Source organism: Bombus vancouverensis, unplaced genomic scaffold, assembly GCF_051014615.1.
Source record: "Bombus vancouverensis nearcticus unplaced genomic scaffold, iyBomVanc1_principal scaffold0035, whole genome shotgun sequence".
Lineage (NCBI taxonomy): Eukaryota > Metazoa > Arthropoda > Insecta > Hymenoptera > Apidae > Bombus > Bombus vancouverensis.
The window spans coordinates 670,698-685,999 of NW_027468926.1; the positions used below are offsets into that span (position 1 = coordinate 670,698).

The following is a 15,302-nucleotide window of genomic DNA, read 5'->3' on the forward strand; positions in this document are numbered from 1 at the left end:
ACCAATTAGCAGCAACGTCAATTTCCCTTACTTCCTAAACGAAGGCTTTCCTCGACGAATCCGATGATCTCGTGTCCTTAGACACACCCCATTATAGTTTTCCTCTGTGGCATCATCGGGACGGGACGGGCATTCTTTTACGCGCTCCCGTCGACCAAAGAGTAACGTTTTTACGCTCAGCAATTATTTTTACGAGTCAGACTTAGATTCAGCGAGAACGCCCATCTGTCATCCCGTTGGCCGCGGATTCGTTATTGAACCGGAGACCACTGTCACTAGTGTCGCGGACGTCTCACCGCCGTGGTAGATTGTCAAACCTGTGTTATTCATACCTGTGTCAATAAATCGTATCTTCGTTACACCGCAACGATGGCTACCTTCAATGAAGACTCCTCAAACACCGACAACCCTATCCCCAATGTCATTCCGACATATATATCCACCGAAAATGCGCTCCTGTAGACAAACGCTCGATTCGCGTCATAGCTTGTCGGATCTCAATCCGTTGGAAAAAGTTTTTCCTGTAGCATATTTTATTTTTACGAACCAACAACGTCTTTGTTCATTTCCTTCTTTTGTTTGCTCCAATTCCCCCATTGTTTTTTCAAGGATAGTATTTCAGAGCCATTAGTCAAGTTCATTGTAACAATAAACGTACGTTTCGGAAACATTTTGTGCTGTGAAACAGAATACACTAAAGTTTGAAGGTCAACATTTTCGAAAGTTTATAAATGGAGGTGTATGACAGTATCACCAGCTGTTGCTGTCCAAGTAACTCCAACATCGAAATACTACAACGATTCCAATCGAAAACGCTAAGAGCCTTAATAGACGCACCTTGGTATGTTACCAACGAAACCATCCATCGCGACCTCAAGATACCTACAGTCAAAGAGGAAATAGCAAAATATAGCGACAGATATAGCAAAAGAGTCAAGAAACACCGAAACCCGCTAATCACTGGACTACTCGATACGACGGACCAGATTCGATTTCTTTTTACTACAGACATGCAAGAAATTCCGTCTTGGAAAGCGATGTTGCGAGTTCGAATGCCTGGACCATCTAAAGAACATTACCGGAACTGGTAAAGTTTATGTCGTTGATGATAATAATTCCTCCACGACTCAGCCACAAAAGCAACTCTGGGTGATGAGCTTAATGGTGCTGTTGCGGCTATTTTAATTTTTCAACAGGGATCCAGATGGCGCCGTTGACGAAATTCTTTCATTATAAACGTCAACGATCAACATCAGCCATCAGGGAACGAAGAAGGTACGCTGTAACGTGTCTGAGTAATTATACCTCGAGGAGTACATACAGTTATGTAATGAAGATTCGTATGTGAGTGTTTGTTTTCTTATTTCTTTTCCCTTTGTTTCATTTGAATGGATTTTTGTACTCAAAGAGCGAGGTAAGATTACGTCAGATACGTTTTTACATATGCTAAAAAAATGGAAAATGATGACGATGAATCAATGACACGTAGAAAATTATAAACTATTGTATTGCTGTTATCTAATGGTGTTGTAGTTGACTGTATGGTGGATGTATCTAATGGTGTTGTAGTTGACTGTATGTTGTTCAATATTGCTATGAAACTCTTCTGATACATTGTCACTTATACGAAGGATGGAAGTATACGAATTGGGAGAAGTCAGGTTGAGAGATGCAAGATTTATACGCTCGTTCTGTCAGTTATCCCAGTGTCTGTTACGCGATAGAAAATGAACGAACTGAATAATAAATGCATTATCGGCATGAAGATTGCTTGATGTAGGCCACCGCTTTTTTTCTATCCTTCCGATACCATTTTTCTTTTCTTTTTTTTTTTGCGAAACACTTTGCTAGTCGGGAGAAGCAGCAATTCCCTTCTGCGAATCAATTACGGTTCACGAGAAATTGTATTATAGCCTGGAACGTATTCAAATTATCTTCAATTATTCTCGGCTGTTTCCATTTCCATTCGTCTCTTACGTAAGTACTCGTTTGATGTACGTACATAGTGAGACAATAATCGTTAACACCTTTAATGTCTTCAGTATTATAGAATAAGACGCGAAAATACGTTGAAACCTGACTTTTAGATTCGCGAGACTCTATAAGGCTTCGAAAGTCTCTTGTTTCAGGCCGAATAAAAAATTGTAGATGAAGAATTACATTGCGAGGTCTGTTAAGGAAAATTTTAAATCGTATCGTTGTAATAGGATTATTTCAGCGAGGGAAATTACGTGTTGCGTGCGAAGCCACGAGCTTTCTTTCAGGCTAATATACATAATTGTCCTATCGAACTTTCCATCTAAACCGTTGCGCTCACACGTGGATTTTGCATTTCAATTTTCTTACTTACAGTCCAGTCCAGTGAGACCAAGTTAAATTTTTCAGCCCTCCGAGGTAGAATATGTTTTATAGAGAGACGTACAACGCCATGAAGGGGAGACAGATCAATAAATTGCGTTATCTTTAAATCACTGACAATCATTTCATCGACGCGGTTTCACCGACACCGAGTCCCCCGGCAACGTCTGTCGAAGCTTATTTACCGATACACTGAAATCAACCACAATCATTTTACCGACCTCTTCCTTTGCTGACAGTTATTATACTCGCTGTCATATGTTATCGTTGATTATACATCTTTATTTACAAATTCGTTCCTGTGTATAACGAAACAAAGGAAGAAACGAAAATGATACGTTTCATGACGCATTGTTAAATTATTAATTAACGAGAGTTACATATCTACATGAATGCTTTGAAATGTCAGTTATAATTCATGAAAATGGAAACAAGCCATTTTACTATACATAAATAGAATTATAAAGACATGTTACGTACTAATGCTTTTACGAAATATATTTCTGTATACGTTTGACGTTTCTGTATTATTCCTTATGTGCTTTCTGCTCTTGTGTTTAGCTCGTCGGAAGTAAAAATACGTTAAGCGAATCAGCTAATCTATTCGAGCGTTTCAATGGCTCAGTCTTCTCTTATGCAACTACCAAAAGAGAAGATAAGTCTTTGGTTATACAACATTTCATAACGTCCAAAGTAACGGGGCACTAATTAGTTGAAACTTTAAGACAGACCAGATATCAGTCATCGTCCGTAAATACATTTATTACGATCGTTTAAAGTTTAAAGAAACACCGTTATAAAGTCGTAATACGAGACAAAGCGAAGAGAAAGTAAACTGTTGGATATATGACAAAATAATTCTATTTTAAATAAGAGACTGGTCAGCGTGGTTATTTTGTTTACAAAATCAAACGAATTTAATGAATGTAATGGTAAGGAAGTAACTATAAGTGGCTGTTAAACTATTTTTATGCTTGAAAAGTAATTCGCAAAGTAATGTAAAGCAGTACTACTGAGTTGTACATAACCTCTTTCAGAATTTGTCTTTAACCTCTTGCTTCATAACTTCCTTAATTATACTCTTCAAACTTATGGACTACTTCGATGTTGTTACGAACAGAAACTGATAAAATATTAATCTTAAATATAGATTGAAATGAAAGCTTGTCACGTAAATATATATATGTACTAGTTACTCAAACTATGGATCACATAACCTATACAAAAAAAAAAAAAAAAAAAAGAAAAAGAAAAAAATTATTGTACACTATAAAGCAAGAGGTTAAATCTTTAATCTGTTAAGAATTAAATTTTTTATTGTAACTACGAAAATTATAAAAGTACCAAGCGAAGCAAGTACGGAATATAGGGATATAGGAAGCGATGGGGAACAGCAAGTAACTCCAACATCGAAATACTACAACGATTCCAATCGAAAACGCTAAGAGCCTTAATAGACGCACCTTGGTATGTTACCAACGAAACCATCCACCGCGACCTCAAGATACCTACAGTCAAAGAGGAAATAGCAAAATATAGCGACAGATATAGCAAAAGAGTCAAGAAACACCGAAACCCCCTAATCACTGAACTACTCGATACGACGGACCAGATTCGCAGGCTGAAGAGGCACTACCCGCTAGACCTAAACGTTAGATTCATTTAATTATCCAAATTAAGCATATGCACTTACTTATAATACTTATAAATTATACCTATCTATAATAAGTATTAACTTATTGTAAATAAACAGCCATGTCACTGCGCCACGCCAGAAAAATTACTGAAAATTCTCAACGCGAGAATTGATTGTAATTCCAACAAATAAATAAAAAAAAAAAAGCTGTTGCTGTCCCCAAGCGCCAAAATACGTTTTGACTACTATTTTATGTATCTCACAGAAGTATGTCTTCATTCATCATCTCCCATGCCATCCACCAACGTGTTCTTAACATGTTATCTCCTAGTAAAATATTGATGTTGAGTCAGATATCCATCTGAATAATCTTTTCGGTGTCTACTACAAGACATTTAAAACCAAGGCTCGTACACACGTGTGCTTATACGTCAGATGTAATACCTAACACGAAACCTGCTTATATTAATATTAAATTTATGCATAGTAGGATGTTCGACCTTTGTAAAAATGAAATTATAATACATACAGTTTCACCGTGGAAAAGTGAATCTTTCTAGCATGTCCACGCAAATGCAGGGGAGGGGAGGACTGTGCATGCACCAAACAACTTTACGTTCGTAATTTTTCACACAAATGTACAACTGTAGGGAAATAATTATCTCTGATTTTTCGGATGTTATGAATCGACAATATCGCATAACGGAATGCTGTGTTCTACGTATTCTATTTTTGTTACGAAAGTGGTACAAACGAAGTCCACATAAGAATAGTACAACAAAATCGGTTCAGGTTAGGTTATCGTGCAGATATCGCGGCTTTTGCATTGGAAATCACGCAACTGCCAGTCTCGTCGTTCCTTGTAAACGAAAGAAAGGTATTGTAATCGGTCGGAATTAACATAAAACTCGTCGCATGCGACCATATGGCCTGAATGTTGAATAAACGAGAGTAGAGCGCGAGCTATGTGATTCTAACCTTTTAGGCGGAAACTAATGATTGTAACCAGAGCCGAGATATATGCCAATATTACTTTGCTCGTGTAACGTCAATTCATATCAGAGACCAGGCCACACACCACGGACAGGATGGCACCCAGATGTCTGCATATCCTTGGCGCGCACCCTCAATAGTCTTAAGTGCCCACCAGGGGCCTTGGCATTTTTATAGTTAAAGTCCTTCGGACCAAGCGAGTATTTCCTGTCTTAAATTTCCCTTTACGTTTATTGTCTACCACGTGTTAGCTTAGAAAGTTGGTTTTCTCCACTTCTGGTATGTTCCGTTGGCAACTTTCTCGCGAGGGCGGCTAAAACCCTTCCTGGTCTACCAACCGTCCTATTATCCAATCGGAGATGGTGTCTACTGCCCTCACTTCCTTAACCAAAATTGTCATCAACAAATCCGATAGTCCCGTGTCCTTAGACACACCCACCCCTAGCTTTCCTCAGACACAGTATCGTCAGTAAAACTTCACTTATTCTGTATCCTTAGAATAGTCAACATATCTATGTCGGTCTCTACTCTTATAAGTCGCGTACTTAATGTATTGTTGTAACTAAGTCTTACATAACGTGGTTGGAGTGAATTGTGATTTATGTTAACTCAGTGCGTGTTACATTGTGATTGCTGAATTCATAATAAAGGTTGATTAAAACCAAGTTAATAGTTGTGTTACGACTCAACTATATTTTATTTTCACCAACCAACCCAAAAATTACGTGACACTCGACAAAGCGTATAAGATGAGGAGAGAATCGCGATAAGGTAGAACAAGAGACAGATATTCTCTACGTAAAGCAAGTCTGTCAACTAGATTGAAATCCTATAGCTATAACTACAGTGAATCCATATTCTGGCGAATTGTCTTTTCACAAATGAAGCTTCTGAAGAACGGAATTGATACAATAACTACTGTTCATTCATAACTACTGTTGTAAGAATCTATATATTTGTCTATCTATATCTATATATATCGATCTATATATATTTGTCAGAATGTCATTTTATCAAAAAACCCATCCTCTGTAATCATAGTTTAACGAAGCATAATTAATAGAAGAGGTAGAGCGTTAAGTGGAGATGATTTAATCACAGTTAAGTAGATAAATCTCTATATTAGTCTCTTTAATTAAAATGTCCTACGTTTTATTTGCGTCACTTTTTTTCTTTATCCAATTTAAAATGTTTAAATAACAATAGCCTATACAATATAATTTTATGTAAAAAAATTGATTATACCATGTTTATTACAGATATTTAACATTTTTGTGTACATACAAAATTTAAATTATACCTCGCTTGAGAACAAAAATTCTATTTGTTTTCCTAACATGTACTAATAATTATTGAGCAAACTAGAAAAAGCTGGAGGAGATTACTTAGGAAGATTACTTAGCATCTTATATTCCTGGCAAGAGAAAATGAAAAATTCGTTTCTTCTCTTTGCTTCCCTGTTCCTTCTTTCCTCCTTTTTCCCTTTTTACATCGCTTTGTTTTACATCGCAATTTACATTTATTTGTAAAGTTTGAATCTCCTCGATATTGAAGATGTTGAAGCTGCAAGTATGTATTTCATTTTAATCCATTCGAGACCGAGACTTAATTGTAAGACGATACCTAGGTGTCGGTACGATCTGAATGTTTAGTTAGAATGATTCTGTGTTTTACTCTCTCCAGGGTATCCTTTTCATACTTTGATTTTAAATCGATGACAATCTTAAATAGTATACCTCATATTTTTAAAATATAAAATTATATACTATGTTATTCTATAATGTATTATGTACAGTCATATATATATATGTCGGGTTAACATTAGGATTTAAGGCGCGTACCGATTCTTCGTTTGAATTAGCCATTGTTTTACAAAACAGAGAATATATTTACACGAATAAACAAGGTTTTACAAATATTATGAATAATGAATTTTGTAAATGATATGATTGATTAACAAATGATAAATTAAATTATTAATTAGATTAAAGAATAATAAATTTTATCGAACAATAAAAGAAACGAATAATATATCTTACGATTTACTAATTTTAACGAATAATGAAAATTAACGATTGATAAATTTACAAATATTGAATTTAATTTACGCTATAAACAATGATCCGGGGTTCAAACGAATACACGGTCAACGGGAAAACTTTAAACAATTTTATAACACAAAAATACGTTTGCTGAATCACACGGAAAAATTACTCGATGTATCACTTTCCAAGGCGACCACACGAATGCCTCTCTGATTAAAATCTTTTTCGTAATACGACTGCATTTGTTTGTTATATTCTCGCTGGAAACATCGAGAAGGTTCCAATCGTTGTTGCTAGGCAATATCTGTCAAAAGTTTGTTATATACTCCTTGGTAACATCGAGAAAGATCCAAACGCCGATACTAGGCAATTTCTGTCTTCATCAAGCAAAACGTTTATCCCGTGACCGTGGCTACGTTCAGCGACCAGTTGTCACCTCGAACCCACTTTCGCTTTTCACAAATGTCAAACAATTACAGATGACAATTACTTAATTACAGTTATGATAAAATCTAGGCCAAAGCACTAAAAGGCCTCCTCAAAATTGCATAGGGAAGGCTCCGGTTTTTCATTTCATCTCCGACATATATATGTCGGAGATGAAAGGAAAGCCGAAGCCCTTCCTTGGAAATTTTGGGAACATCCTCTAGTACCTTAGCCTAGATTTTATTATAGTTGTAATTGTTTAAGATTTGTAATAAGCGAGATTGGGTTCGAGGTGACAATCGGTCGCTGAACGTAGCCACGGTCACGGGATGGATGTTTTATCTAACGGAGGTCTGGAGTGGTTGTATGTGTTTTCCGAGAAATGTGGTTGTGGCGGCATGCGGCCTCGAGAGCGGGCCGAGCCACGTGTGATGTTGCCTCGGAGGTGCCGATGCAATGGGACATACATTGTATTTAGTAACCAAAACTCCAGGCAGAAACTGCCTAGCAACGGCGTTTGGAACTTTCTCGATGCTTCCAACGAGTGTGCCTAGCAACGGCGTTTGGAACCTTCTCGATGCTTCCAAACGGGTATAGAAAACAAAATGCAATCGTACAGGGAGAAAAATCTCCACGAGGCTGGCATTCTTGCGATTGCCTTGGAGAGTGATACATCGAGCATTTTCGACGATCGCATTTGCGTCTAAGTTAGTTTCGCTTAGTAAGGAGTTATCCCGGTGACCGTGGATTCGTTTGAACTCAAACATTGCTAATAGTATTATTTAATTTAATTATTCGTAGATCGTATTATTCATTAGGCTTAGTGTTTGTTAGACTTATTATTAGTTGTACTTATTATTTGTTAAGCTTAGTGATAGACCTGTATATACGTGTAAATAAAATCTCGGCTTTGTGAAACGATGGCTAGTCCACATGAAGAGTCGTGATCCGACATATATATATATATAATAATTCTATATTGAAAAAAATATGAAATTAACATGATATATACATTACTACATAAGTTATATATAAAATATGTATATTATACCCTTACCTACTGACTGATATGAATTTCTTTCGGTCTCGAATGCGTTAAAAGAGAGCGCAAAGAAGTCGAAATTACTTATTGTAATTAGTAAAACGACCTGAGAGGCAGACAGATACAAGAAAGAAGGAATATTATATTAGCGGCATTATCATGTTTTTGCTCTCTTTAAGTCTTTCATCGAGACATACAATCTACAGGTATTAATCGACCAATTTCTCCAAGCCGATAACTTCGAATTGATGTTTATATATAAGAAGTGTTATGTGTTAATCTGTCTAAATGTTTAAAAGGTGTTATAAATTAAATGTTGTTAAACGATACGTAATTGCCTTTTGATCGTAAATTTTACTATCAAGGGGTCTTTTATGTATGCGTAATCATTGTGAATTATAACAATTTATGTGATCGATATTAAAGGTGTTTAAAAGCATGTATTTTTTTCTATATTATTATTCTCCTATATTATTATCCTATATTATTATAGCATTCCTATATTATTATAATATCCAATTACATGTTGATACACAAGATATACAGATTATTATTTATAACGTTTTGGTTTTCTTAATTGAGTCATTCATGTAGTACAAATGATAAGAAATTAGTAATAATTCACAGAAAAAGGATATCGTAGTAGAAATATTATAAAAAAACATTTTCTGTTTTAGTGTAGAGTTACTCCTTCTTACAGACAGTGTCGTACAAATCTGTACGTCTCTGAGAAGATGTAGGTATCTGAGCCCTTACTTCCTCAACAACTTTTAGATCTGATAGAAAAAAGAAACATACGAAGTAATAAGTAATGCTTACTAATAAATTCAACAAATACAGAGGAAGATGGCTAAATCGATAAATTAACGAGACTAAAAATTAATTACATCATGGATCTCTCGCTTTTAATTTTAAGCTGTAAATTACCGATATCGGTGACTGCCATATTCTCTTGAGTTTCCAAATCGTAAAGAATCTTTCCCCAGGGATTGGTCAACTGTGTATGTCCCCGTGCGACGTAACTTGCTTAAGGAACACGAGCCGGTGATATGCAGGCAACGTATAATTGATTATCATTCGCTCTGAAACGCTGAAGTAATGACCAGTGCAGTGGTCCAGTGGTCATATTGAATGCCGCTGGATATATCAGCATTTGGCAACCTAACTCAGAGAAGCAGGAAATATGAAGCCACCGAATACCAATTAACTTCGTAGTTGCACGGTTCACATTCCATCATTTCTGAATATGCGAGGACAGTCCTCTTATTGTGCTTTTAATTCTTTTATTTGTTTCATTTTCAGCAAATATACTGGTTTTTTAAATTAAGCTTCTTTTTATACAGAGTTACAGATTATATTAATTTTATATAGAATATATTTAAGAAAGATATTTAATTTTTTGCTAGTTAAGTATTGATCGATTCAGTTACTGTACCTTTGTTCCGATAAATGCGTGCCATTTCCTCGAATCTAATATCATAGCAAATGCCAATACCTATTTTGCAGCCCTCCACATCGAACGTCGTTAGGGAGTTACCAGGACTGAGTGAATCACTCTCTCGAAAAGTAATCTTATTAGGAATGTCGATGTCGAATAGATGTACCTAATAACATAAAAATGTAGTCGCTAATTCTATTGCTGCAACTTTTGTAATTTAATATCAAAGTTACCAACTCCTAAACTTCAATTACTTTTTATTTAATAACTGACAGCGTTTTTATCACTTTCTTTTATTAAAAAATCTTATCATTTAATAATGTTTAAAAAGGAGAAAAAATAAGTATAATAATATTTTAAGTATGTGAAAAATTTATACAACAACAAACACATTACAACAAAAATGGGCGTTTCCCGTATCATAACGTATTTTATAAACCGTAAATTATAGAATTGGTTATAGTATACGTATGTACATATGTATATTCCTAAATTATTCCTAGATAGAGTCACTTTCTTCACCCCAATATTTTCAAATTCAAAGCCATAAAGGAATATATTACTTACCTTTCGGTGTTTTGCTATCAACGTTCCATCGGGACCCCAAATAGTACAGGTATTGTACAATTTATCGCCCTCTATTTCAGGCATCGTACCACCAACTACATAGATGTTGTTTTCTTTAGCTGCGTTCGATGAAGCAACGCTCGTTTCATCATCAGGAATACTCTCGGCGTATTTTGGAAAGTACTCTGCATTGCAATATTTCAATTAATGAAAAATAACTGTCTTTTGTTCCAACCATAAATTAAATTGAAATGTTTGTCAGTTTTTTATTTTTTAAATTATTAAAATAACTAAGTTTTATATTTCGACTTAATTAAATATGCAATTACTTAGCTAATAGTATATATAATAAATTGTTTCTACAGGTTCAAAATGAAAAATGAATATTTAGAAATATTTAATCACGACAATGCTATTTGTGTTAGCATCAGTGGCTTGTTACTCAACGACTTTGCTAGTACTTTTTGAAACATAAAGTTAGTTTTCAATTAACACTTATACTAGAGGCGGAATTATAAATGCAAAATAATTGATAATACTAATTTATAACTACCTAATTATTAGTATCTTAAAAAATATATTTATACAAAAATCACGATAATCATGAAAATGGGGAAATCCTATATTCTCGAATCAACTCACAATTTATTTTGTATATTAATTAGATTCCGCGCTCATCAGTACGTACTCACTGGCGACATCGAGAAAATGTATCGGCAATTCCTCGTACGACCAGAGGATCGGAAATATCAAAGGATATTATGGCGCAGCGCGAGTGGAGAAACAGAAACATATGAGCTTAACACCGTAATACTCTTATCATAGAAATAGAAGCAGTCCTCAATTCCCGCCCGCTAACTCCTATCTCCACCGATCCAAATGATCTCCTAGCCCTCACTCCCGGACATTTCCTCATTGGCGATTCATTAATGTGCTTACGTGATCGAGATTTCAGAGACATTCCATCGAACCGACTCTCCAAATGGCAGCATATCCAACAGCTTAAACAACATTTTTGGAACCGCTGGCATAAGGAGTATTTGAACGAGCTAACCAACCGCAATAAATGGAGCAAGGGTGGACACAGCATCCAAAAGGGCACAATCGTCATCCTCAGAGAGGACAACGTTCCCTCCATGCATTGGCCTCTGGGCCGAGTTATCAAGGTTCATCCAGGCGCCGATGGTGTCATCCGGACAGCTACAGTTCAGACGGCAAAGAGCATTTTGGATCGGGGCGTCAAAAGGCTTGTCCCACTGCCAATTCAACCCGATCTCGAGAAACCCGAACAACTAGCCACCGAGACGAAATAAGATGGGAACTTCAACCACACCTCCCTAGTTTGATCGGTACCCTCTCAACGGGGGGAGAATGTTACGCCATGCGGCTTACCATAGGTCATATTCTTAACTATCGATCGCGCCACTATAATGTCGCAGGCGGATCGTCGCGTCTGCCCGGCAAACAAACATTGTAGTGGCAAGCGCGTGGTTCATTAAGCAGGGCGACTTCCAGAAACGTCGACTCGTGGCCCGTATTTTACCTCGCAATAAAAGAATGTGGCGTGATCCGAACGTAGTGGGGGTCGCCTTCCAGAAAAAACGAAAAAAATCGAAAGGCGTTCAGAACTTTTCGAGAAGTCGAACCGTCAACACATGTGGTATGTCGCGCATTACTTATCAACCAAAACGCAGTTACATTTTTTTTGTTCCTTTTATATCTTTCTAGTTAATAAGTTGTTGAAATAAACATTAATTTATTTGTGTTAATTCCGTGGAATTTCATTGAACTACCCTTATTATCATAATCGAAATAAGGGGATCGATCAGTTCGTGGCGTCGATTATTTAATCGTAACGGGAACTTACAACTCTCGTTGACGTGCTATCTCGCGATCGCGTCTCTCCGCGAACGGTCGAAACAAAATGATTCACTAAAAACTGTCCTGAATTCCTAAGAATTTATTTACCGCAAAACTGACAAAGTGTTTATTTAAAAAATGAGGTTGAAGGTAGTCCTTTTCTTTCATTTCATTCATTTTCATTTTCTTTCTTAAGTATGGCTAACACAATATCTAATCAATTAAAATTTTATATTTTCACGTGAAAAGTTTCTTTAGATAATTATTATCAACATGATGACTAACTCTTACGGATTAATACGTGTCTGTAGGGCAATCCGGTGGACTTGATCGGCTTTTTACTTCGAAAGTTGAGTAATCAGTGTCGCTTTCTTACGCATCTTTGAACTGCATAAATGTTTTAAAATTGTTTGATCCAGAATGTACCACACCGGACAATCAAGAAGGCAGGTGCCTTGACTACAGAAAATGTAAACCTCTGCAAGAAATATGGCAGATACAGTACCGTACAGCCACCGATTTTTATAGACGATCAGTGTGCAGATACCAGGGCAATGTTACGATCGTTTGCTGTCCGAACGATCCAAACAAAGAGAAGAGAGAAATTTTAATAAAAACTGTGTATAAGTATAAGGCTTTGCGACCACCATACCGTGGTTTTAGCAACGTCTCTCATACCAGGGTGGTCGATGGTAAACCAGCTGAACTTGGTACGTTTTATGTCTTTCTTTCCGATTAATAATAAGCCATTTACTGCAAAGAATGAACTTTAAAGGCATTAAACAGCACATCAATGTACATTTCAATTAGACTAAATAATAATGCTATGATTTTATCGGTAGTAACTTTACTTATTAACTTGAATTATTTCTTTCTTTTACTTCATGTTAGGAAGAGTATCTTTTTGCTTGAAATAAAAAATTGATATAGGAGTAATAATATGGATAGAGATCAAAAACTGTTAGGGCAGAAATTACACGTTTGAACTTTATAGTTCAGTATAGTTCAAATAGAAATTATATAGAATTATTTAATAATTTGTATTCCACTGGAATAAAAATTTAATTTCTGTCTTTATCAAATCTCTATTTCACAGTATTTGTACGTATGTACTTATCGTCTGCTGTATGATCGAATATCGAATAATTATGTATATGTAAAAAATTGTATATGTAAATATGTAAAAAATTATGTATATTCACAACTATGACTATGCATTAGGTTTTCGTAATCCCCGAAACCCAGACAAACCACTATGGAAGTGCGGAGGTTCCCTGATATCGGCTAGGCATGTTTTGACCGCAGCACATTGTGCACATATGGATGGAATAGAAAACATACACAATCATAATATTGCCATTCTTAGATTGGTGGAGGAGGTGCCATTTTCGAGTAACTCCTCAAATATATATATATATATATATATGCTATTGAGTATTACTGAAGTATCATATCCTGAAATTTCTTACTGTACACATATATTGTGTCATAAAGCGTGTACAATTCTTTCTCATACTTTTCGTCATTCGTTTCCTGCATTTTCATTTACTTTTTTATTTTTCAGGGTACGTATATCCCATTTGTACGAAAGAGCCCCTACGAAAGAGCAACTTCGTCGGCTATAACCCCCTTGTTGCTGGATGGAGAGCGTTAAGATATAGTAAGTGATATCAATTTTATAATAAAATTAAACAGTTCCAGTCTTAAATATCTTTCTTATTTTCTTCGTAGGACGACCACGACGTAATGCATTAATGGAAGTACAAATGCCAGTGATTAAGAACGCCGAATGCAAAATAGCTTATTCCAAATTTCCTAATGCACCTGATATCACTGATGGTATAATATGCGCCGAACATGCTCAGGGTGGAGAGGATTCTTGTACGGTAATTAAGTTACAGAGTTACTACAAACTATACGGTATCTGAAGACACGTCAATTCGAATTAACATCAAATCGACGTCTTAAACATTAGAAATAATAGATAAACACAATTTAATAGTTTTGCCCACTTCTCACACCTCATTATGGTATTTAATCTAATTTCCTTCTAATCTTAGTTTTGCTCAAAATACATATAACATGTACATTATAAATTGGAGTATTTCTATACACAAATCAATAGAAGATTATTACTGTATATAAGTATAATTTCAATACAATTCGATCGATATATTTCAGTATCTTTGATTAAAAATTTAACGATCCTTTCAGGCTGACCGCGGCGGACCACTGCTGATACAACATGAATTAACCTCCTATTTAATAGGTATTGTGTCTTACGCTTATAAGTGCGGCACAGCTGGCTATCCCAGCGTTTACACTAGGGTCACATCGTACCTTGACTTCATTCTCCAAGCGATGCAATAATATGATATTACTGTTCCATAAATATCATTGTGTAAAAAACGTAAAGTTGGATTTTCTTATTGTGGAGATAAGAAACAGCTCAAATTTACATTGTTTTGTACGTTACAAATTATAGGCTTAAAATGTACGAAATGTAACTTTGAAACGACACTAATTTTTTACGCACGATAAACCTCCACGACTTAGGTATGTAAAGATGATAAACGTATATTAATTCTATTAATTTGGTAATAATAAACCAACTTTCTGAGAAGTTCTGTAAATTTCGTTTCTGTTGTATCAATAGAATAATGGAATATTCCACCTAGATCGTATACTTCTTGTATGTACATACAAAATTTTCCGGCTAATCTAAAACACTTCATAAGATAGAGAGCTTCTGGAGATTCGGACACAGAGAGTGCATAAAATACAAGATAAGTCTCGTGTCTTTCAAAATTATTTTTTATTCGCTAAAAACGTCCTGTGTACTCATGCAATCACATGCAACCTCGAAACTTCGCTTATTTTTTATCACTTTCCAATTCAATACACTGTTTCTGCATTTTTGACTATATGTAAGAGAAA

General features: G+C 35.6%; 1 protein-coding gene and 1 long non-coding RNA gene across 2 annotated transcripts; one reads left to right on the forward strand and one right to left on the reverse strand.

The window, feature by feature from the left end:
• Positions 1-6,192: 6,192 nt before the first annotated feature.
• Positions 6,193-13,530, reverse strand: LOC143304448 (uncharacterized). The gene is made up of 2 exons (XR_013061127.1): positions 9,428-13,530; positions 6,193-9,276 (listed from the first exon to the last, which is right to left on the reverse strand). It is a non-coding gene; the product is annotated as an uncharacterized LOC143304448 (long non-coding RNA).
• Positions 13,531-14,119: 589 nt separating this feature from the next.
• LOC143304446 (venom serine protease Bi-VSP-like) lies at positions 14,120-14,735 on the forward strand. Its single transcript, XM_076626928.1, has 2 exons — positions 14,120-14,251; positions 14,580-14,735. Exons 1-2 carry the CDS (start codon positions 14,120-14,122, stop codon positions 14,733-14,735), a joined length of 288 nt encoding a protein of 95 aa, XP_076483043.1.
• The last annotated feature ends 567 nt before the right edge of the window (positions 14,736-15,302 follow it).

Coding starts and splice junctions, on each gene's coding strand:
- LOC143304446 (XM_076626928.1), top strand. CDS start 14,120: ATGGAAGTACAAATGCCAGTGATTAAGAACGCCGAATGCAAAATAGCT. Junction 14,252..14,579: donor GTGGAGAGGATTCTTGTACG/GTAATTAAGTTA, acceptor CGATCCTTTCAG/GCTGACCGCGGCGGACCACT.